At 40.1% G+C, this 25,527-nt stretch overlaps 2 protein-coding genes across 2 annotated transcripts in view; one reads left to right on the top strand and one right to left on the bottom strand.

The window, feature by feature from the left end:
* Positions 1 to 13,473, bottom strand: part of SHROOM3 (shroom family member 3) — a 143,456-nt gene extending 129,983 nt beyond the window's left edge. The window contains exons 1-3 of the mRNA XM_038178963.2: positions 13,263 to 13,473; positions 13,079 to 13,119; positions 9,362 to 9,483 (exon numbers count right to left, since the gene is read on the bottom strand). Of these exons, the coding sequence (XP_038034891.2) occupies positions 9,362 to 9,483; positions 13,079 to 13,119; positions 13,263 to 13,297 (198 nt within the window). The 5' untranslated portion in view covers positions 13,298 to 13,473. The remainder of the gene's footprint in view (positions 1 to 9,361; positions 9,484 to 13,078; positions 13,120 to 13,262) is intronic.
* Positions 13,474 to 17,771: 4,298 nt separating this feature from the next.
* The window catches only part of CCDC158 (coiled-coil domain containing 158), a 43,639-nt gene continuing 35,883 nt past the window's right edge, over positions 17,772 to 25,527 (top strand). Inside the window, 4 exon segments of the mRNA XM_072036785.1 lie at positions 17,772 to 17,797; positions 19,751 to 19,865; positions 23,613 to 23,732; positions 25,197 to 25,394. Coding sequence (XP_071892886.1) covers positions 17,772 to 17,797; positions 19,751 to 19,865; positions 23,613 to 23,732; positions 25,197 to 25,394 — 459 coding nt within the window.

The raw sequence follows: 25,527 nt of genomic DNA, 5'->3' as shown, positions 1-25,527 counted from the left end.
CAGGAGGAGGAGGGGGCATCATTGACAAAATGAAGATCCCCCCACGACCCCACCCTTCTCTGTCCAAATGTTTCTCATTTCTTTCTCTGTTTCAAGTCTCTCTCTTGAAACTAGAAACGTGTTCTGCCATGTATTTGCTCCTGGAAAACAGCCAGATCTTTGGTCTGAATTCCATCAGCTCATTTCCCAGTTTCTATGAGACTGCATTTGAGTAATGTGGCTCTCTCTCAGTCCACTGGCAAGTTAGGTCATTGATCAATACATAAAAATCCCAGTTCTGACATTAGGGACAAATCCACTTTTCTGAACAAAGCGTTCATCTAAATAATGCATATTTTAACAAAAGAAAAAAAAAAAGTAATAACTGATCCAGCACTACCACAAGTTTCCAAGAATACAGTTATTCTGACAATTACGTGCCACTGCAAACATCTCTAAGTCCAACGCTACATAACAAAACTCCAAACAACAATTAAAGTAAAAAAAATTATTGCAATTGATTACAAGCTGAACAGAACACAAAGAAAAATATTTCTTTTTTTGCAACATGCAGTGGACTGCATGCTCTTTCACTTCTTCTGAAATAAACATGCCACAACACGTCATCTTCACAGATCTTGGAGACCCTTCTTGCTTCTTTCTGCTCCATGAAACTGTTTCTGCTTTGCACCCTTGGAAATGGACCTGTTTGCCACGTCTTCAGCAGGTATTTCCATAATACTTTTATCTCTGTTTTATGTGATTTGACATTTTGCATTTATCTATGCTTCTAAAAGCAAAAAGTCATGGAAACTCTTATAACTAACTGCAAATGTGAAGATTCGGCTTATTTTCTATGATTTTCAGAAAGCTGACTTCACTGGAAAGGCAAAAAAAACCTGTAGCAGTGCTAACAAGAACTGACACCACAGATAATAAAAACCAATTGCCTGAAGACTACAGCATCATAAGTCATAATGTCAAGTTCAGAAACTGATGCGGTGCTGCTAATAACCACTGAAAAACAGCATCTCTTCCATCCCTATTGCCAGGTACTTGAAATGTTTTAACTGTGAAGATGGACAGGACAAAACTGCTTAGGGCAGCACTGCAGAATGTGTGACTGAAACCCTGTAGATCGTGGAACTATGACATTTGTCAGCCAAACCCGTCATTCGCCAGCACGTCGGAAAATCCCCATTCTTGAGTGAGAATAGGGAACGGCTTTCAGGCCGGCAGATTATCTGGAGGGGTCTGTGGGAACTGCAGAACATTGCACCTGCCTGAAAAATGGCACCAACCCAGCACAAGACGTTTCCAGAGGGGAAAGTTAATATATGGGAGGAATGCACATAAATCCTGTTATTTCTTAATGGGATTTGGGAGCTTATTTCTCACCCTGTGCTTTGAAATGTATCCCACAGCCTATTCTATTAATGAATTTAAGCACAGTGATTTTCTTATCAGCAGGAATCATTCTTCACTGAGGTTTGAATTATTTTTTTCGGCGGGATTTTTTAATGCAAGTGTGAAAAATTAGTATTATGCTTGAATACCAGCTAGGATGTTAACAAGCTGTGTCCTGGATAAGCTGGTCTTGTCTGTTCCTGTTGTCCTTTTCCTAATTTCAGTTGACCGGGAAACCTGGAATCATTTATTTATTTATTTTAAGCTCATGGCAAAGTAACAAGACTTGTGGAAACAGCTAGGCAGTGCGTGGCTGAAAATGGGAAGACCAGAAATCTATTCCCAGCTCAGCCACATGAATAAACCTCCACTAGCCCCTCTCTTACACTAAACAAACATAATTAAGAAGGTGTTTTTTCGCTAGGAGTGCAAAATATGATACACAGACACAGACTATATTTTCACATCTAGCAACACGGAGCTCCATCACTAGTGTGTGGTAGTCTGGGCCACGCGAGGCTCCGATTTCCTCATCTCACACAGACTAAGCAGGCTTTGTCCTCTTCAGTCCCCGTGCTGACAGGCATTCACAGTGCAGAACACGCTGTTGACTTCATAGAAGAAATCCACGATGTGAGGTTGATAGAGCTGGGTGCTGGGCAGCTGGAGGATGACAGCTAGTCCTGATGCTGAATTGTTTTTGTATTATTAACTGGATATTCCTTGTTCCATGCATAAAGGCAAGTAGGTTCAGGTCAGAAAGGAAAGTCTCCCCTAGGCAAGACCAGAAATGTAGCCTGCAGCCTCCAAAACGATGGCAGAACACCCAGCAGTTCCTGTTGGTTGTGCTCAAATCCAAAGCCTACTGCCTCAACTCTCAATTGAGAAAGACAGATTTGCCTCCTGGGTCGACAGACACCGACACATTTTAGGATTATCTGACATAGGTCTTGGGTGTTCTTTGCTGCCATCAGATGGTGATCCCCTCAGGGCTTTGGCTAGACACAAGTAAGTGGCAAAGATTTTGTGGTTCAGCAGTGTATTTCCAAAGGACTCTGTACATCTTTTCTTTGATTTCCAATGTTTGTTGGCAAGCCAATTACAGTTCAATTTATTTTCACGTTCAATGATCCCGCCCCCCGTCCCCCAGTTTTGAGCACTTCCTACAAAACAGATCCATGCTGGATTCACGTTTCACAGTTTGGAGATTTATCAAAAGATCCTGAAGGGAAGTGCTGATGAAATTTGAGATTAGCTCAGCTCCAGACACGTTACTGATGATGGATTTTCCTTCTATGCCTTGAGTTCCCGAGAAACGTGGGAAAGGTTGAGTTTAGTGAAGCCTTTCACAGGCAACCATCTATTCTGCCCAAACACCGCTTTAAAGAGCACATTCTCTGGTTCTCGTGCTAGGATCAGTGTGAACTTTAACTCTGATTATACCTGCTACAGCTAAGAGAACAAGGATATATGGCATTTTTCTGACTAATCTCTTTCAGGTAAGCTAAAGCCAGGCCAGGACTGTTGAAGGCTCTATTTACTGACCCTAAGGATTACATGTTGTGTTTAATTACATGTGATTCCTCTCTGTCCAGGAACCTGAGAAGAAAATATATTCTCTCCCTGTTTATGACTTTGAAGGATGTTACACTATGTAGCCTTCCGCAACTCACAAAGTTGCGATACAGTAGTGCAAACTTGGTCTTTTAGAGGAGGGATTTCTGTGGGCTTGGACTGAAACTATGCAGAATGGGTTCATCTCTGGTAAGGACGTAACCTAAAGCACGACTGGTCAAGTGGAAACAGACACCTGTCAGTCTGTCTCTCCTCAGCACGCCAGTGTGACATTTCCAAGAGTAATTTTATTCTGCATGCACGTTCACGAAAGTCAGATGGCTGAGTTGCCTGTGAACCTCAGAACTCATCTGTGCTGATCTTTGTTAACCAAGACAACCAAGGTAGTCCCAGCAGATGGGGTCATCGTGATGAATCACAGACCAACTGGCCCCATCAGACAGCAGATCTGCAGTCTGAAAAGCTCCTACTGCCTTGGCTGGGGCAGCACCAGTGCCTAGCAAGCCACTGCTCCCATCAGTCAGTCGGTTTGTCTGCAATTGCTAATTCAGTGCTGTGGCATTGAACAGAAGTCTTTTTGTGCTAGGGAACGATTGGCAGCCTAATGGAGGGGGCTAACAATAGAAGCCTTTTCATCGAGCAATTCCCTAGCTTTAAGAAAAGGTAGATGATCCTGTCCCCAGTGCTGGCATCAGCAGTCTTTGGTGAGGCCCTAATCTGAGCCCTGAGAAACAAGGAAGAGCAGTGAGGAATTGCCTTCTGCTTTCTGGAACGATTACAGCATCAATTCCCTTCTTCTCTGAAAGCAAACACCCACCCCATCCACATTTCCCTGCCATCTGGGATCAGGCACCTGTCTTGCCTACTACCAGCCCAGCAGAAGGTTTATTTTGCACAACAAACCCCCCAGCTCACCTTTCTCCAGTACAAAATGTAACGGATATACCGGGGGAACAGAGAGAAGGAAATTGAGAAGAAGTCATTTCTGTTGTCCAAGCTGATTTGGTCCTTAATGTTTTTACTACAACCCAGAGAGGACGCCAGGCAGTGCTGCTTTCTGCTCACAGGACACCCTCCTGCCTGCCTCCGGACAAAGACCAAGCACAAGCAATCACGTTATGGTTTAGTCCCAGGCAAACCAGTGCCCACTGACTGCTTTCCCCCATGAAAACAAGAACTGAAGGAGTAATGAACACACCAGCTCCATGCCCTGTTGGCTGATGCAGTTAAGAATCACCTGAGTGCTGGTCTCTTGCCTTTTACATATTGCTCTTTTTCTTTCCTTATGCATGAAGAACACATTTATAGGGGCTTGCCATACTCTACACACCATCAGTGTCAACGGTCCTAAATGCTCTGCAAGAAGGCACAAGTGCAACAAGCTGCTTATGGCTTTGAAATGGATCTGTTCATCAACCCACTTGTAGCACATTGGAAGGTAAATAATGAAAAGGAGCATTTTTAAATATTAACAACACAGAGGCCCTAATGATAAAAATACATTCTTATATCTAGGCACAAAGGAAATAAACATGGAAAGTTTCAAACAAACAAATCAAAAAACAGCCTTTTGGGTTTTGTTTTGTCAAGACTGCTGGAATGATTCTCGTTGTGTGTCCCTAAATGCTCTATGAGCTCACTCAGGTGAGGTGAACAAGGCATCACCAACAAAAATATTTGAGGAGCAGCACAGGCATGGGGGCCTCATGTAGGACAGTCTGATCCAGTGCTGCATGCACTGATTGCTAGAGGGCTATTCATTTCCCCAGAAGCTGGATCAAGCTTTTAACAAGGTCTAAACACCTTACAAGAATTCAGGACTATTTCTCAGGCTCTGTCCCAAGCTATTCCTATTATTATTAAACTTTTATTGCTTCCTACATCCCTGCTGAGAGGTAAACCTCAGAGTTTGTGTCATGCTTCTGGCATGAGGTCCCTGTAAATGACCTATCCTTTTGAGTTCAGGGAACCGATGAACTGCAGCACAGCATGTGAAAAGTGTTCCCACATAGCTGCTATCCGAGAAAGGAGGCTTTAGATGCCTTAATTCTTAGGCAAGAGAAACAACTCTTTTGTTAATATCATCAACACGGAGCTCAAAATAAAAGCACATTTCAGAGGCCTGTAACAACCAAAGCCATTGCAAAGGTTTGTGTGTAGCAATGAGAAAGTGACCGCTGAAATAGATCGCCTGGCCCCAGAACAGTTGATACTGAATCATGTTTATTACCTTGAAAATTCTCACAGCCAACCAAGAGGGAACAAACACTTCTGTTCCCAGATTGCCTTTGCTGCCTAAAACAGTTGGCATTTTAATTTCAGTAATATTGCTCTTACTGCAAAAGATGAACCAAAACAGTAATATGCACATTTTCATCTGTGCGTGCTTATGGTTTTGAGACCAAAGGAAATCAGGTTCCAACTCAGCATTCGGTATCAACAGCAATCACTTGTGCATTTCTCATGGCATTCCTGGTTCCAGGTTAAGACACCATTTATTTAACAAGATTTCCACTGTGAGCAAATCTCCTCAAATCGGAGCCAAAATTACATGGTTCTGAACTACAAAACTGGCACAATCAAAAAAGGAAAGAAAAAGGAAGATGAGCAATATGAACCATGATCTGAAAACAGAGAAGTGGAGCTCATTACTAGGGATTTCATTTCTACTGTTTCTGAAGTATTAGTGACGTTTTTACATAATCTCAAATTACCTTTTAAACACTAATGTATAGAAGAATAAAACTGTGATTTTACATAAAGTAAAATAATAAAAACTTGACAATCTTCTTGCCAAAGGAATATTTGATAACCACAAGTAGCAAATTTTCTTGAGATCTAGGCTAGATTCTTTGAGGTCTACAAATTTGCAGAGCTCACTCAGCTGCGAAAAATTTAACATAACATGCTCATTCTGGAGTCTCTTTCCTCCTCCCACCAAAGCCTTTTTCCTCTTCACCTCAGGAGGACATTTATTTCTTTCAAAACACGGGGAGAAACTGTGAATAGTTCTAAGTAAAGAATTTGATTGACAGCTATTCTCTAAGCTCATATAAATGAGAAATTCTTCCCTAGTAGGAATGTAAGACCATAGTTCCCTTTCAAATTCTCACCTACACAATTCCCTGATAATGTGTTTAATTCCACAGAATCAATACAAGAGGCAAATCACCTTTTGTTAATTTTCAGCCTCTGCTCCATCTTTTCGGATGCTGTCCCACTGCTAGCCATTAACATCCTCGTGCTGATTTAGGTACTGATTTTTGGACACGCACTTGGGAAAAGGAACATCCAGCTGACATTTTTTGCTCATTCTTCTAACCTTTCCTGGCACAAAATAAAATGTTGAGGAAATTCCACAAAGCTTGTTTCTGAGGATCCCTCACAACCTCGTGCTTAGGTGGCCCATCAGGAATACCACACCCAATCCTAAAGCACTGTGGCCCGACCAGCAGCTCCAGAAAACAAAGGGAACTTCCTTAGGCTCCCAAAATGGCAAAGTGCTGTTCTAGGCCAGTCAGCACCCTGGATCTCCATTTGGCTGACAGCGTTAGCATTTCCAGATTTCTTTTTATTGAAAGTGAGTATGTTCTTTTAAATGCCCTACACAGCCAGAATCATAAAGTACTATGATTCTGCAGCCTTTGCGTGAAGAGTTGCTTATAGTCAGTCAAGAAACAAGACAGGAAAAATAAGGGACTGTCAAAGCACCTTCCTACACGGAGAGGGGAAAACGCAGGTTAGTTGTTATAAGTTTATTTATGGTCTGTCCTCCTCTACCTCCCGCAAAACACATTCAGAAAATGCCTGTGCTGAGGACTTTGAAGTAACCATCTTCAGATTTACAAGCTTGACTTTCCACAGGGAAAAAAAGAAGAACGTTAGCTTATAAAGGTCATCTGTTTTAACTACCTAAATTCATGATAGCTGCACAACCAACATTTCTGACAAGTTGATTAAGTCTTGGTTCCATGATGTGCTGAGCATCACAGCTGATTCAGCAAAGCATTTACTAGCGTGTTTAACTCTACGTGTGCTTATCTGTGCATTCAACCACATACACAACAAGCAATTGAGCTGCCTTGTTGCACAGGAGCACTGCAACACATCTATATAGCAAGGTGACTTTTGCTGAGAGGCTGTAGGTAACTTGCTTAGTTGAAAGAGCTGCCAGAAGTATAGTAACCAGACTAAAACTATTGTTTTAAGTCATGTTGCAAGCTTTCAAAAGGTACCAACTTCAATATTTATTTTAACCTAAATTTTTATTAAACACTAAGGCCATTTAACACCACTTTGTCAATGCAAATAGATCCTTAAGCAGATGTAAATATTATTTATTCACCAGAACAGACCTGAAGCGAATAAAATTCCTACCTTAATTCTGAATAATCAGAAATGAAAATCTGACATTTTTTATATTTATAGGTAACATTATTTAGAATTGTTGTTGGATCATTCCTAGAGCTGTACCTGCATATGTGCTGCTAGTGCTCTTGCGTAAGTACGGGAGGATCTGACTTATAGTACGGTTCAATTTTTTGTTTCCCGCAGTTCTTCCTTACTTCCCAGAAGAACACTGAATTAGCTTAATTACTGATATGTGATTTGATTCTTCCTGAAGAGTGCCTAGTGAATTCACACACGAGAATTCAAACACAAGAAGAAATGAGTTTTCCAGCTGAAACTGGAAACCAAAAAGCAGCTATAGGTGCTGTGCATATTCTGGAGTGCACAAGCTTTTCTTCAGCAGTCACCAATGCATGAGCAAAACAACATAACGTCAACATTGACAGCACAAACCTAGCATCAGCTACAAGTTTAAAAAAAATACACATTTTTGCAGTGCTTTTCACAGAAGGCAGGCACAAGTCAGAGAGCTCCCAGTGGCGCCACGCACACTCCAGGCATGTTTGACATTAAGGGGCCTCGTTGTTGTGGAAACCAAATCCCATAGATTAATTAATGTTCAGCAGCCAGAGCCATCTCTCTTCCTCTCTCCTCCCTGCCCCCAATTAAAAAAAGGGAGGGTGGCACTTTTTACACTGCTCAAGAATGTCAAAGTCAAAAGAAACTCTCAGTTTCTTCACAAATGTAGAATGCTACCAAAAAAAAAGTGAAAAATCTGACAGAAGTATTAGTCCCTCATGTTTATAAAATGAAAAATATAAGACCATTTCAGAGAGGCTAGTTTTGCTTCCTGTGGCTATGCCAATCTCCAGTGAAGTCCCACAAGAAAGACAATTATGTCAAATTTCTAAAATTCCTTTATGATGACAGAACTTTTAATGGAAGACCTTTTTTTTTCTTTCAACATGTAGATGGCACAAACCACGAATAATTTATTTCAGGTGAACTATTCAAGTGACTGACAGTTAACATGCGAGTATGTTTGCACAGTCAGTTGCAGGATTTGAATAAAATTGAGTATCAGCACTTTCTTCCAGTTGACATCAGTTCTGATCCTTTGAATTCCCCACGTGTCCCAGTTTACGTGAGGGAATGAGATCAGATGTGAGTGCATATGCACCTAGCAGCTCACCACATAAATGAGTACTATGAACAAGAAGAGTGCACCAGACAGATAACATAAAAGTGAAACATAACAGCCACTAGAGGTTAAATTTCAGTATTACCAAAATCCTATTTTCAAAACAGTTTTAGGGCCATAGGTAAAACCTATTTCAGTATTCATAGATTCAATTTCATGCTTTTGAAAACCCATTTTCTTAAAGATCTGCATCTTCAGGTACCTGATTACTTTTTAAAGCTCAGTTCTGATGAGAATGAGGAACTTTCTCTCATTTGTTTCTCAAAATATCCTTGTCAGCTAGAACACAAATCTTGAAGGTGTACCACTCTTAAAAGATAGCAAGTAGAAAGTACATAGCATGAGTACACTGCTAACATATATGCATACCAGATAGGAATAAGTATTCATTATTATTTTTCTGTTTCTCCACACAAAGTTCTTATTAGCTGACATCACATCATGTGATGAGAAGCACTTACTTTTTCTCTTTAGAAGAGGCTGTTATGGATTACTGAACACGCTCAGATATACTATGATTTCATGACATGAGATCACTGCATCACCTCATGAAAAGGAAATCCCCTTCTCCCATTCATAAAGAGAGTGTAGTGAAATAAATAGAGCCAATTTCTAAAAGCAAAAGTACTTCCTGTGGGACAAAATCTGTACTTTGATAGTTAAACAATGCTGAGAGCTCTCACGTGCTGCTCAAATAGGTAGCTCCTGAGCAAATCTAGAAGACATTTGAAAACCAAGCCAAATACAGTGCCAAACCATTTCAGGGTTATTTTACGACTCTTGCTCTTTAAATCAGGCACAGCTCCTAGCTTGTTATCATTTTATTTAAAATAAAAAATATATATGTACCTTTGAGATGATTAACGGCTCCCCATGCTCCAGTCCACCTTTCAGTGTGAATCCCCATGGAGCGCCTCCCTGAAGCAGTGCCTCCAGGTAGATGTATCTTCCTTTACGGGCAATGCTGGACTCTGAAGATGATATGCCAGTGTTAATGTTGTCTAACATCCTCATCTGTCCTATCGCATACTCAGTCAGATACAAAACCCACTCGGGCAATCACAGATTAATGAAATTGCAAATTAAACTTCTCAGAAGTCATTCCTAAACATGTGAAACAAGAAGCAGCTGAGACGGACAGCTTTTCTTCAGAGCTGGAGTCCAAGGTGATGGGCTTGAGATGTTTCCCAAGAACGTTTCAGCATGCTGCTTCTCCTTCAGAACCACGACTTTTTACTGGTGTTTCAGCACTGTGCTTTTCCCATTCCCAGGTATTCTGGGCATGATAGCTTCGTTAAGACTTATCTTCCTGTCCTCAGTATATCAAATTTAAGTTTTCTAAAAAGGTTAGACATTTAAAAGCCATTGGCCAGCAAATTGCCAAAATCCAAACGAATGCTTCACTTGTGATTGATTATCAGTCTTTTCTTCCTTTCTGCGTGCAATTTACCATTACAATGGCCTTTTTGCCTCAGCCCACTGCACTAAAAGAATGGAAGCGTCTTCTCCCTCTCACGCTCTCGGTTACTCTGTCCGCTTACTTCACAATTTTCTGACCTGTCATAAAAAAGGCTGGGGGAGGAGGAGAGAAAAAGTCCATCCCGAAAACTATTTAGAGGGGTTTCAAACGTGAAAGAACCCCACATTTATTGGATTGAAAAACGCAGGAAGTCTATCAACAAAACTGGAGAAGCAGGTGAAATTAATCCTTTGGGAAAAATGTTAAGAGGATAGCTGAGCTCTTTTCATTTTCTGTGCTCTCTCCGATGATCTGCCAGAGCTGCAGCAGCTACTGCTGCTATGAGAGAGGGTGAGGAAGTGTGTGTGTGTGTATGTGTGAGAGAGAGAGAGAGAGAGAGAGAGAGAAGGCAACGGATTAAGGCAAGAAAAGCAGCGCTGCCCAATTGTGCACATCAAGCATGCAGCTATAAAATGCAGCGTGCAAAAGCTGAGGCTCACTCTTTTATCATGCCTCCGGAAACCAACCATCTTTCCATTGTACTTGTCAAGGAATTGCAGCAATGCAAACTGCCAGTTGCTGAAAATACAGTGGACCTGTTCCAAATCAACACAGTGGAGCAGTGCAAATAATTTTATTCTCATCAAGTGCTTCTCTTCCACATGGTACCCACCAATTTCAATGGACTTATTTGCTTTCCTCCAAACACTGTTGACCATGTTTTCCCAAAATGTGGGATAAGAACCAGTGGCAAGAAGTTAGGATATTGTTCTGAATGGAGGCAGTCACCATAGAATTTAGAATTTACGGCTGTGGATGTGTCTATCAGTGTGCATGTAGGCTCAGGCATTTGTCTCATCGCTTTAGCAGGTGTTGACTTCACTCCTAAAACATCACAAGAGGTGTTCGCAAAGACCTCCACTTCGTATCCGCACTTGAACAGGCTGATGGAGAGGGCAGCCCACAGCCCACTCCCCTTCCTGCTTCTGTACCTGAGCAAACAAATACAGGCAGTGCCTCAAAGGTGCCCACACTTCTGTTCTCACAGCCCCTGGGACGTGCTCGGGCTTTGAAAGCAGTGAAGATCTTGTGTTAACAAACCCATAATGAATGCTACTGTGTTCAGACTCTGGCCATGGGGCAAGAGCTTTGCAGCTTTAAATCTAAAACCAAAACTCTCCACATTAGTTCACAGCCTCCATACCGCCCTACTCCAAACCCCTTTAAGATGCAAGAGTTTCCCCACAGCCTTTTATTTGTCCCATGTGTCCCAGCTCTCATTCCCAATCGCCAAGAGGAAGAACACAGAAAAGAGGCCCCCTCCCTTGTTTTTCACGGTAGATGATCCTCAGTCCTTGCTTATATTGAGCTCTGTTGTTCCCTGCTTCCCTCCCAGGTGCTGATTTTTCATTAGCTTCACATCATGGTCAGTCTCACAGATTGCTTTTATCCAGAACTCACCCTTTAGCCTGTCTCAAATCAGATTTCTGTAGTTTCAAACACTCCTAGTGTTTCAACTTAAAAACCTTCAGTTCAAGTCCCTACAATGAGCAATTGATTTCTGTCCCTCCACAGCCCCTGCAGAGACAGGTTAAGGCTCCAAAAGCTGCCTCTTGAGGCCATACATCCTCCTATCCGTAACCATCAAGACTATTTAAGACTGTGAGAACATGCCTGTCTATTAACAGGCTAAGGTAGGCTGGATTATATCCATTTCGAAGAAAAGATGTTGTCAGTACACCTCATGTTTGCAGATGCCAGAATTCCAATAGGAGCTGTATTATGGTGCTGACAGCGGTTGGTGTGTTACCATCATCTTTGCTGAGTTACCATCATATTCTGCTCAAGTACTGCACTTCATTTTGAGTGCTGAATACAACAACCAAAATACAACTTTTTTGTCAATAGCACCATGAAATTTCCGCTTACCATAATAAACCAAATTGCTGCTGTATTACTAGAACCGTGTGTTTACTGTCTCCTGAGACACCCCTACTGCTTCCACATTTGCTAGTCCCTTCAGTCCTACATAATTCTATTTCAGCTGTACAAAGGTTAACATACATTTGCTTACATAGATCAGAAACCCATGAACAGCTACGAAAAAGGTTTGATCAACAACCCCAAAAAGGCTGCCAGATACTGGTCTGCTTTCTCAGCAGTCTCTCATTCACAAAGGACTTAAAAATTGTCAAGTGCTCGCAGAAACCAATTCGCATCTATGACATACATACATTTCTTACTGAGAAAATCACCTGGGCTATTTTTCACAATGCTTACCTCACTGGGAACACCCGAAGAAATCAAGAAGAAGCAAGTGATTTTTGGAATGCTAGAGACTGTGGCAATTCCACCCCCACCCTCCAATTTAACTTTTTGCCAGACTCCGTACAGAGAGCACTTCTGTGCATGAACCTAGAGCTAATTCTTCTGAGAAAAGATTTCAGTGTTGAACATAATTAAAGCAGTACTCAACATTCACCTGCATATAATCATTTCAAAGTCTTAAATACAAACCTTTTTCCCCCCCCATCTTGCCTTTGGCAAGAACCTCACATTGCCCATGTATTAAGGAATTCTTCTCTGAGAAGTCTCTCTCAGAACACTGTTGTCACAGTGCAATACACAGACGTGGATTCAGGAAAGCGCTGCCCACACAAAATAAAATGCAAATTAAAATTCTGAAGGTTTTCAGTGCAAGAGAAAATAAAATTGGTATAGAGCCATGTCAGAACCCTTTTGCTTAACTGTCAAGTACTACTCTGGTAAAGCAGGAGAAATTGCCATTGATTCTTCTCATAGTTTGAGATCACACCCTACAGTTACCATCAATAAAGGTGTTGCCACTTTGCTGATGGCTGCCCTCACTTTTCCTAAATTTCTTCAAATATTGCAAGTTTCTTTTGCAAATGAAAAAGTTCATTGGAGCAACACTGCCCCCATCCGCTGGCCTCTAGCTAACATACTGGTTTTTAGTTGAGTTACAAGAGTTTGTTGTTTTTATCGATTTACATGCAAACATTTCACAAATTAGTTAGCAACCATTTACGTTTCTGAAAGGAAGCAAAATTCCTACGAAGTATTCAGGGCAGTGCTATTGATCCTACCTGGGTCTATCAGCTGGCATGTCATCAGGTTAAATATAAATCTAGAAATCAAAAAAAAAAAAAGAAAATTTAGCTCCCAGTCTTTGTACATGTTACTTTTTGGCTACAGAATTAACCAGTATGCTTTCTTCAAATCTACTTTCTATTTAATTTAGAGGAAGGGTGAAGGCAATTCACAACTCACCTCTCAAGACTTGTTTCATAAAACAAGGCAGCCATCGTCCATAATGAAGGGACTTCTGAAGAGGATTAACATTCCAAACTGGCTCTGAGTTGGACATCTGAAGAGCAGCAGTGTAACTGATGACACAACAAGATGCATTTGGCAGAAAATCATCAATACAAGCAAGTCGACAAATTTGGAATGAGCTGCATCTTTCTTCTTGCATTCGTGTTTTACTCCAGTGTAATTCCACTGGCATCACAGAAGTGAGCCTGTAAAGGATAAAGGGCCCACACTGATTTATCAAGCACAAACCATTTTTGATTATTTCTTTATTTTTTAGTTCTAGCCCTTTCATGCAAAGAAGTGAACAAATATTGAGGTACACAGCCATGTCAGTGGAAACAGGATTTCTGTGAAAGGTCTGTGAAGGCAAAGGCTGGGGCTTGCTTTCCCTTCCCAGTGGCCTTTCTTATAACCTTTTCTAGATACAGGAGCTGGTGCACCCACATTCTGCCAGGCCAGCACGAGTCCCTAGGGTTAGAGTAGTCTTTCGTATCTCTAGCTGTATGCAAACTGCTTCTGAGCAAGTAAAAGCCTTGCAACAGCCCCTTTTGACATAATTTGTAATTTAAATTGGCAAGGCAGACAAAAGAGAGTAGAAATGTGGACCTTCTTACCTTTCACAGATGCAAACAGATGGAATGGGTGACTTGCTGATGGTCACACATGAAGTATGAAAAGGCTGAAAACTGAAAGCAAGCCTTCTTTTTCCTAGCTCACTGCTTTTTACCACAGTATAGCTTTTCTTTTACTTCCAGATAGGGCTCTGTATAAACTGAAGAGCTTTGGGAATTTTAAATGATAATAGATGGCCTTCAAGCACCAGTGGCCATCCCAGCCTCTTCTTTACCCTGAGTCTTGAAGATGCAGAGGACCCAAACCTGCAGAACTGAACAAAAAAAGTGTTAAAAGACACAACTCTCCTGAATCAACCCAGGATCCCTTAAGAAGCAAGTCATGCCTTTCTGGGGTAACGGTTCTCTTGAAGGTTAGGTAAATTAATAAATTAGAAACATCTAAATAGAAAATACTACTTTTCTATGCTTACCTCCCATCAACCTGAGCCAATCCCATAGCACATCCATCCACTCAACTCCGTAAAATGTTTGTTTGGCATCTGAAAGGAGAAATGATGGGATGGACCATAAGTTAAGCCTCTCTATGACCAAAAAATAAAAAAGGGGATTAGAATCAACTACCAATGTCAAAAGCTTGCTTCTGGAGAGGCATTCCTGGAGCTAAATGGAGAAGCTCTGCTCACATTGCAGACTGGATTTGAGTCCAGCTCCCTCTACAGAATAAGTCCAGCTCCCAAACTACAGAATAAGCCTGCTTTCCTGGGCAGGCTTAACGTAGAATATAGTAATCAGAGAGTGAAAAGAAATAACAAGGCTGAGAAACAGAAGGAAGCTGCAAAGTACATCAATCCACGTAGATCTTATGTTGGAAAAGATACCTGCCTTTGAAGACTGGGGAAAAAAAAAAAAATCAAAAATCTTTGGTGAACAAAAAAAGTCTTTCCAGATAACATTGTCTCTAGCACAAAACAGTTTGAGGTCCCTCTGTTACTCAAAGCAAATTTGAGTTGCTGATAAGGAACTATAAGGAGTGAGGAACAATTCTGCTCCTCCAAGGGGAGCACAACTGCCATCACAAGTGAAGATGAACTCAGGCTATCTAAATTCAAAACCGCTGATTTTTCTCTCTGCATCTGAATTTTCACTTATCTGATGTAATGGTTTTATCAATGACCTTGATGAAATAACTGCTTGAATCAGGAACCAAGAATCAATAAAGAAGGCTCATCACAATGTAGCACCAAAAATTTGCAACATGTGAGTTGTTGTTAGGTATGGCATTATAACTGTAACACCTCTGAGAACATTTCAGAAGTAGCAAGCCCTCAATTTCTATATAATACCATAAGATTTTCCAGAAAAACAGACTCAGTTTGCATTCTGAATGCAATAATTTATCAGGATGCACAGAAGTAGGCATATCATAGATGTCTTCATTCTAACACTAAATTAGATTACATGAATATACAGAATTATCCAGTATTATTAGCAAAGGCTAAAGGAGTTTCCCTTCTTGTGGCTCAGTTACAGACTTTCCAAATAAAAAGAGGGAAGCACAAAAGGCTTGGGGAAACGAACACCTCAGTTAATTTAGCAATTGTGTGGTGCTTATCTGTATCGTGGCAGACTGCAGGCACAATCAGACAACTTCAACACGCACCCACCTTCTGGGATAAGAGTTTTTTCTGCCAAACTATTTCTTGCAACTGCTTCTTGCAAAATGGATTACAGCTGAACTCACTCAAGGCATCAGAACACATCACAGCAAGCTGTGGTAACATGGTCCTCTATCTGAGCTCATCATGTGAAGTGCTGGCAAAATTCTGCCAACATTTACACTTGATATATGGGATATGTAAAAACACAGCAGGTAGGTATTTTTTTTTTCAGATAGATTTTTTTTCCCCCTTCAAAAATAACTTTATTATTTAACAAATAATGCCTTGAACCCCATCTGAAATGGCTGGTGGGTATAGCCCAGGTATTTTAGTGTAAGAGCCTCAGCTAGCATAAGTTATTCAACTACTTTCCTCTGAAGCTTTATACCTCAAGCACAGCTCATAGTCTCCTCTGGGAGTGTGGAGGGATTATTTTAAACACGAGAATTATATATTTGCAGCTTAATAACAAACCTCTGATTATTCTTAATTTTCTTAAAAAAAAAAAAAAAAAAAAAAAAAAGAAATCAGGAATTGCAACCTAACAAGGTTACCTACTCCCTATGTGGAGCAGTGTTTCAGGGGTGGTAGAGGGAAGCAGCAGGACCATGAGGCTGGAGTGCTCAGGACCTCATTTTCCACAAAAGGTCTGTTGAAATCTGTATGTTCTCTCCTAAAACTGAGATCCAAAATAGGACAATTGGCCACCTGATTTCCCTTACTGATCATGTGGTGGCTGTGCACCCATTCTCCCAGCAAGAATGGAAAATACCAGTCAGGCCATTACCTTCAGGAACTGAAAACCATTTTATCTCTGAAAAGTCTGGTGCATAAATCAGAAGATTTTGATTTTACTCCTGAGCTAGCTTTCTGGTGGGATGCTTTTGGCTCTCTGAGCTTTTCTCTGACAGGAGGTTCCTCACTCTGACTTCTCCCTTCAAGCTCATAGCCAGCCCCCACACCGTGATGCCCCTGCCCCTTCAATTGAGAGGATTTTTACCTCCAGCCGCGAGCATGGGGCCATTAAACCTTCTTTCACCATCCAGTGGCTGTGAAGGCAGCTTGACTGCTCTGGTGTCCCCACAGGAGGAGAGAACCCGCCGCCTGAGGCAAGGGGGCTGCCACACACGAGCGGCCATTTTGTGGGGGCTGGATGAAGCGCTGGCCTGGAGATCTCCTCATGGTGGCCGGGTGTTGCAGCCCCTCTGTCACTGAGGTGAAGCAGGTGTAGTGCAATTGCTAAAAGGGCAGACTCCTTCCTGGGGAAGGGGCAGAAGAAGGGGCAAGGTGACACACCTCACTATGAGGGCATGGTCTTTTTGAAAGGACATAGCCAGAACCTGCACTGACGAGGGGGGGAAAAAACAACACACCACCAATAAAAAACTTGAAGGGAGCATGTGCACAGTAGGGCTGGAGGGTTACAAGAGTGGCAAGATAGTTCTGGATCTCCCTCATTGCTCTGCCGGGAAGGGGCAGGTGGTAGCCTGGGGCCGCCATTTTGTGCATCCTCACCCCCCACCAAAATGGCGGCACCTGTAGCTCCTCCTGGCCTTGGTCCTCACCACACAGAAAACAAAACCTGGGGAGCCGTGAGGGTTCTCTCTGGTTTAGGAGAAACTGTCCTGGCAGGAGCTGTTAATGCCAATACCAAAACTCTAGATACACAAATTGAGACTATGTGCTTTGGTCTTCCACCAGACCTCAGTTCTTGTTCTGGACATACCTGCAAAGCAGTTACGTGAGGAAAAAGATTGTCTTGAGGCAAGCAGGTTGGGATAAAATATATTTGGAGATGATATTTATAGAAATTTATATATATGTATAGATAGAAATTTATAGATACTTATATATTTATAATATTTATATAATATAGATATTTATAGAAATGTGGTCTTCACTGTTTCTTGCAGAAAAAGTACCTGGAAATGTTATAAGAAAGTGACAGTATATATGATTTACCACTTAATTGTTGAAAAACTTAACAGAAGATGATACCAAGTATTTATAAAACTGTGCATCTGTGATCATCCAGACAAAACAAAGCCTAAGGCTTTATGAAGGAAAAGAATTATCCACCTCAATAGCCTTGAATTTTTCCTAGTTAAAAGTAGAGAGACAGAATTCATTTTTATGACATAAAGTTGGTTCTTAACATACTAGGAAATAATATATTGATAAATATATTAGAAAATAAGGACAATTGTTTCTTCTTCACAGATGCTGTCAATATGAGTGAGAATATCCAGGAATTAAGGTAGGATACTTTTTTTTTTTCTTTTAATTAGAGAAATTCTTTATCTGATATCCGTCATTGTGGTCAACATCATTCTTACAGAAAATGGAAACAAACAGATGCTGAAGGTGTAGTCCTTAATACTAACATGACAGAAAAGGTGTGAACACAAAATTTAAGGATATGGGTGCCCAAGGCAATCTACTGTGAGGGGTGAATTGCACTGATGGTTGTAATTTGTGTACTTTGTTTCTGTCCACGGTGGAAGGAGTTCTTCCATATGTCAGCAGGATTTCTGCAAAAATATCAGGATACAGTAAGGCCTAATGATAATGAATTTGCAGGAGCCCAGAATTATTTTTAGTATTAGATTTAGGGTCATTCAGCAATGGAAAAGTGATATTTGTGATATTCAGTGATTTTACTGTTTTGGGGTGGGTTGAAGATGGTGATTAGATTTAGAGATTTTTATATACACATTTATGTACCTACTATTTGGAAAATTTTCCAAAAAAAAAAAAAGAGGGATCATTAATGAGTTTCAGAGTTAATGGTCAAATGAGAAGGATAAGGATGATATTTTTCTTTTCTAAACTTTTTCTTTTCTGACTACTGAACAGTATGATTACCTGTATGTTGGAGAGGTTATTTTTTGCCAAGACTAAAATTATAACCCCTATTTTCTTTTTAAAACAGGATTGAGCAATTAATAAATGAACATGAACAGGAGATGGCAGCACTAACTGCTAAAGCTAAGATAGCACGAAGCTATGCAAATAGTATCCAAAGCCAGATGTAGAAGGTTCAGTATGTTTGTTTGATTATCGTACAGATAATGTTAAGAATAACCTTAATTTGAGAGAGCTTATTCTAGAGTATACCGGCTTATGCTACTGGTATACTCTATGCCCTACTTTTTTTTTTTTTTTTTTAATATCTGAAATTTAGGCAGTCCTTGCATAAATTGTAGAATGAAGAGGAAAAAAAGAAAAATGAAGAAATAGGAAATCACACTATATACAGGCAAAAAGTAATGCATTAGGCAAACTTTGAGAATTGGCACACTCAGGGACTGGTTCGGTTGCTGTGGTTCTGAAACAGCACCAGCAAAGTGGGTGGAAGTTCAAATTGTGGCTCTAGCTGTCAGCTCTGTTTTTGCCACCAGCTTTTTGAATGATGTATCTCCAGTATCAGAGTTGTGAACAGTTTTTGCAGAGTACCTGGCTACAGTTAAGAGCTGTGGTTGTGTGCAGTTTTAGGTGTCTATATTGCACCACGGGCTTTGCCTTCTGTATGATCAATGGATTCAGACACAAAATTGATTGCCAGTAACATTATCTGTTGAGTCACAGACAAGACTGAGTAAACAGTTGGGCTGTTTGCATAAAGGTACAAATAAGTAGTAATGGGGGGTAATTTTAAATGCTTTTCATTTGGGGGAAGAAACAGATATGTTGGTACTATTGACTTTGGCAATAATCGAATGAGAAGAAAATGACACTGATTCTCACCAGCTACTTGGTGACTCAGAAATCAGTGTTCAATTACCAATTAAAAATCGAGGACATGCCATGCAGTGCTGCAAACTTAAGATGAGACTTAAACATCGGTATATATATTATGACTGACCTGCATAGTTGAAAGTGAATAGCTGATAGCAAAATGCCTCTGATTCAGATTATGGAATAGTTGGGGTGCATTTGAAAGCAGACTTAGCTTTTTTACGATTTGGTTAAGGATAGAGTCATCACCAGCAATAAAAAATAAGACTTGAGTCTGTATGATTTCATGTGAGAACTCTCAGACAGCAAATCTGGCCAATAAGACAGTATGTTTTAAACGTGGAATGATAATCAACCGAACGCTAATTGTACTTTAAAGCAGTAAGTTTTAGTGTTCTTACTGATTATAGCAAAACCCACAAACATTTCATGCTTTTGTGAGCATAATTTCTCCTTTTAAAATATTTCTTAGAGAACAAACAAGAAAGTAAAACACGGTGCACATGCATCAAGTCAGTCACCTGGGATCTGTAGTTTCTCAGCTGCGTTCTGAATTACAAGAATCTAGGAGGTTGTATGAAGACAAGGTGTGTATAGATTCGTGTGTTACAAGTAGTACTGGGTAAACTGGATATTTTGATGTGTAAAGTTTCCGGACAGATTGGTAAAATCTTTTGGTAAGGGTTTGCTTCAGAAGAACTGAGTTGACAAGATAAATTATATTACCTCGAGCATAATTTGTATTATTTTTAGGAACAAGTTATATTTCTCTAACAAAAACAGTTCTGCAGAATGCATTGAGAACATACCAAAAATGATGCCTTCTGGAAATAAGTGAAGTAATTTTGTCCTACAGTCATCACTTATATGTGCAGTACAAGAACATTCTTCTACTGTACCACTAGAAAATATACCAATAAGGAATAAAGTGGGCGGTAAAAGTAGTTACTTATTTGAGTTGTACTACCCAGAAAAGTTCTGACGATTTTTTTTTTCCTTGGGAAGTGCAAGAACAAGAGTGCATAGGGATTAGGGCAGCTCTTGAGAAGCATTCAGCTGTCCAGAAGTGTCCCAGTTAGGAATCATAAAATTCATTGCAATGCTTCATATCAATAGAACATAACGCAGGTAAAAAAAAACAGCTAGCCAGTCCCTGTGTATTCAAGCCAAATTTTAAATACCATTATACAACAATTTTGATAAGTTACTTGCATCCACAAAGACGTGCAATTAAACCAATTTTTTTCCAGATAGTTACACAGAATTGCTACATACTGATGGAGAGAACTTCATACAGTCCTGACACAGAATCTCTGCCATTTCACAAACCATAAAAACAGGCCCCAGCTCTGGACTTTCTTACACCCAGTGATGACAGATGGAGAACACCCAGAATATCCCAGTCATGCCTGAGGCAGCAACATGCAAATGGATCTTTCCCTCCATACTGAGCCGGTGGGAGCAGGACTGCTGGCCAACAGCAAATTGGAAGGATCGCTGCAGTTAAGACAGGAGAGAAACCTGCCCTACATGATCTGAACAAGCCCCTCTGCCCAAGAAGTGTCATGCCTAACAAATGTGCAGAGCAAGTGGAAGAACAGGCGAAAGCACCAGCAGTCCCCATGCAGCGAGGAGCTACCAAGATCCACAAGATGAAGGTTTGGCAAGCTGCCCACATCCAACAAGCTGTTAGGGTGTTCATCCTCTTCCTTGTGTTCCCTGTGCATTTACACAGGTGCATGGACCACACAACAAATGGGGACTGAGGTCTGAGCCTGACATGGCCTCCGGACATCCCCAAGGTCCTGCTTTTCTTCAGTGGGGCCTTTTAACAGAAGCAAAGAGGCAGAGGCTCAGCTCAACTCCTCTCACAGTTAGTTACCATATTCTTCTAAGCACGTGAAGCAGCAGATTCATCTGAGCAACAGCAAAACAGCAATGTTAGCTCAAAGCCAGCTGAAAGAGAAGGGAAGAATCCAAACCTCAGTCCTATACTGTCAACATGTTTCCTAGCAAATCTGATAGTAAGAACTCCATTCCAAATCTCCAGGCTTGTCCTCTGTGTACCCCGTTCTGATCAAAGCATACATAGTGGGTTCACCTCCTTCACTGCAGTTTGCCACAAAACTACCTCAGCGTATTGGGGTTCATATTCAGCATAAGAGATTCGTAGCTTCGAGCTTCATGATCTCTCCTCTCGATGAAGGGGACCAGATCTGGGGACCAGAAATTACCCATTTTATGTGCCCTTTCCAGATCATGTCCATTGCTTCACTCACTTACTTTGATGCTTTGGATTCTAGTTTTATAAACCACCAGAATATCTTTAAATTCTTAATTATTTTTGGTACAAGTTAGTTAATGTTTTCTATAGAAAATGATCGGAATGCTCTCCATTTCTTTAAAAATTAATAGAGCTGACCCATGTAGAAATGCTTGCTGGATCCAAATCCAGTTTAGATTACAAGTCATGAAGATTTAGGCATCCTTCTCCTACATGCTGCTGGAAAGGGAAAGTACAAGTCACAGGAGTGCTATGAGATTTGGCACAGTTGATATTCTCTGATCCAAAAACAGTCTGAGGATGGAATGACAGGGATGTGTCAGGTCAAGCCTGTGGAGCCATGACAGATGTGCAGAGCAGGAATGACATTGTGTTTTATCATTTCTGTAGGTTTTCACTGTTACCAGTTCTGTTTGATTCACACGCATCGAAACTCACACCAGGCAATTCTGAAAGTGACTTTTTACAGTATCACAAGTGAACTATGGTGAACTGTATTTAGCCTCTGTTACAATCTTTCATGCTCAAGGAAGAGTACAATTTAGAGTGTGCTTTTCAGGTAGGTCTGTGTACCTACATTTTGTTTGTTGTATTTTTGTTTTGTTTTGTTTTTACCTAAATCATGCAGTACACATTATAAGATCATATCCAGTAAAAAACTATAACTGTAGTGTGTATTCCTTAAAATATATTCTCTTTCAGAATATTTATCTTATATATAACATGTAAAATTGGAAACACTGCATCAATTTCAGACTATTCTTTGCAGTCTATAGATGGCATAAAATGTTGATTTCATTTTCCTATAAAACAATAGACTACTGGTCCCTGAATAAAAAACACTTTTCAATAGGAAGTGCAACATTATTAAGTGTTATTAGGTAGGCTTCAGTGAAAGACAAGTTGTTCATTTGATCTCAGGCTGTTATGTGGAGTTATGTTCAGGAAGGAGTGGGGCAGAATCTAAATAAAGCTTTTACAACTGTCTATCTGATTTAGAACAAGCATTTCTCCACAGCTTCTCTCATAGGAAAACTCCTTCACAAAGTTTTCGATGTAGTAGGTGTAAGCCAGTGTATGTTGTTGATATCAGATACTTTTCAGCAGTCAAGAAATTTGGTGGTTAGGTTTGAGATATAAATGTAAATATGTAAGTGTTCTGTTAGGATAAGCCTATGTTAATACCTTTTCCTTTATTAAAAAAGGGCTGTAGGCTGGCCTGCCATCTCATACATTGCCAAAAGTTGCATCCTTCCACAGGAACTGTGTGACTATTGGTTGGAACAATACATGTTTGCCTGTAGATTTCTTGATGTATTTGTAGTGAGGGAATTACGCCTCACTGTCTTAGTTGCATAAAACCTGCCCTTGGGCATAGGCACTTCTGAAAAACTTTGCTGTATCTTTAAACGCAAGGTGAACACATCTGGATAGTCTTGGAACCAAATTCTTCCTTAATTAGGAGGGCCCTGTCCAAGGAGAACTTTTTCTGTCACTGCCTGTGGGAGCCCTCTTGCCCCATATGCAGTCCTTGAGCTCTGTAGAGGACATGCTTCAGGCTTAGGTTTTCTGTGGAAACACAAAGTAGTTGTGTAGGGAGGGTTCAAGGGAGAAACACCTAGGGCTTACTGTAATTTCTCCTCCTGATGGAGGATTCCAGAGGATCAGAAAATCCCTTTTCTCAAAAAGGATTTCAGGCAAGTAGGGGAAGAAAAGGCCCTGGTGCTCTCTGTAGCTGCTTAGAATTTGTAGCTCCAGGAAGTTGAAGATTACTCATTTTACAAGTAAGGAATTTTTGGAGAGTTGCAGATCAGGGTGGAATCCAATTAATTCTCAGGAACCTGAGCTAACTCTACAAGGTAATTGAGCTTAGTTATTAGGGGAAAAAAAATGCTATTGTGAATATACCTAGGGAAAAACTCTGTTCCATCAAAAGATGACATTTAGACTTGCTTAGAGCAGAAGCTAGAAGAAAACTAAAAGAAAGCCAGTATGCTTCTTAAAGTAGAATATATTAAGATAATTCTTCGTGAATTTGCTTTTCATTTAGGTGGAGGATCTTAAGAAGCAGTTGCACCTAGCTCATTCTGAGGTAGCAAAAGTTCAGAATGAATGGGATTGATACAAACAAGAATGTGGAAATGTGAATGACCGGATTCATCAATTGTTGGTGTGAGCAGTGATAGTGTTGGAAAAAAAAAGACAACAAACACCTTGCTTTCTAAAAGTGTTGCCTTACTGCAGGTTTTTTCATTTGCACATTGTTTGTTTCCAAAGTGTGACAGCCCCCTTATATATATAGTTAATTTTGAAGATTATTTTTGATTAGAAATTTGGATCGACTGTTACGACTATTTCCCAAAGGCCTTTGACATTCAGAATTAAGGTTAACATTGTCATAATTTCAAAATCTTTGAAAGTGCGGAACCTCACAGTTTGGATCCCTGTGTCAAGGAACTTTAGTCCCTTTAACACATATTTTGTAAGACATGCCCAGGATTTTTGTAACAGCGCTGAAAGTTCCTTTTTGGTCTATTGAGAACATTTACAAAATGAAATGCAGTTAAAAAATTTGCCACAAAGATTTGGTTTCATAAAAACTGGCTTCATGCTCTGTAATTATCCTTTTTTTTTAAATATAAGATTACTCTTTAACAACTGAATTTTGGGAGATGAGTTTACATGGTTTCATTAGTTTTGTTTGCCTAATTGGTGTTAGAGTCCTTCTGAAGGAGATGTTGAAATTACTTCATTCAGTATGGTGTTCTCCTATTCAAGAATATGTTAAGTAAATCTTTTCCTGCAGTTTGCTGAAAGAGAAGACTGGAGCCAGCATAATGATTGCATAGTTGAATGTTAAGATACTTTTCTAATCCTTTTTTTTCCCCTTTGTTTGTAGTTTGTATTTCCATTCTGCCATTCTCTGACCTTGCAGCTTTGTTCTCTACTTCAGCTTTAACGATATACACATAGTCCTAGCTTCCAAAATAATAACAAAAGTTCTTATTGATAGAAATGTATATTGGTAATTCAGTTTGGCTACATTTTTAATTCATATTTTTGACATTTGTAGCTAAGAAATGTGTATATTAGTATTTTTAATATTATTTACATTCTACATTTATAATTTAAGTTATGTACTATTAGTATTATGTTTGAGGGAGAAAAGAGTTAAGCTCTGGTGAATAAGTAATAAATTACTGCAGGAAATGAAACAAGCAGTGAACATTTCTCATTAGTGGTAAGGATGGATATTTATCACAGAAGCCTTCCTTGGTAATGCTTTATTGTTTTTCATTTGAAGTTGGCACAATATAATCTCTTTTCATTTTGCTGCTTATATAGATTTTAGGATAGACAGAAATGGTATCAAAGACTTCAGTGTTGAGATTGTAGTTAATTGAAAATAATTACAGAAGCAGTATGTAAAGTTGAAAGTTACTGCTTTGTTGGGAGAAAACATGTAGGAGGTGCCAGACTAGTTTAGCCAATATTCCTGTCCTCTGTTAGGTGTAAATCCATGTCATAGTCGCTATTCAGGTATGTAAACATGTAATTGAAAGTTGCTAATGGTAAGAAAATAACAAAAAATCCAAAACGTGATTCAAGATGGGAAATTAATAATTTCTTGTAGACTGAACTTCATGGAAAAGAGGTAGAACTAAGTCTAGAAAAGGAGCAGAACAAGAGATTTTGTGATCGGAACACTGACAACAGCATGACCACTGATAATCTAAGGACAGAACTAGACAAGAAGAACATGGAGTCACAGCTCATGAAAAACATGGTGAAGGAAATGAGGATTGAACATCAGGGACAAATGGAGCGACAGGTGGGTGAGCCACTGCACCGCGATAGCATTCGGGATGGAAAGTGCACTGACTGGGGACTGCACCAAAATTTTGCCTCTAAAGTTGCAGATACAACATAGTCAGAACTTGCAACTTTCTCTGTTACTCTGTCCA

Source organism: Anas platyrhynchos, chromosome 4, assembly GCF_047663525.1.
Source record: "Anas platyrhynchos isolate ZD024472 breed Pekin duck chromosome 4, IASCAAS_PekinDuck_T2T, whole genome shotgun sequence".
Lineage (NCBI taxonomy): Eukaryota > Metazoa > Chordata > Aves > Anseriformes > Anatidae > Anas > Anas platyrhynchos.
Note: the sequence above shows the minus strand (reverse complement) of the source record. Positions and strands in the feature narration are given on the sequence as shown.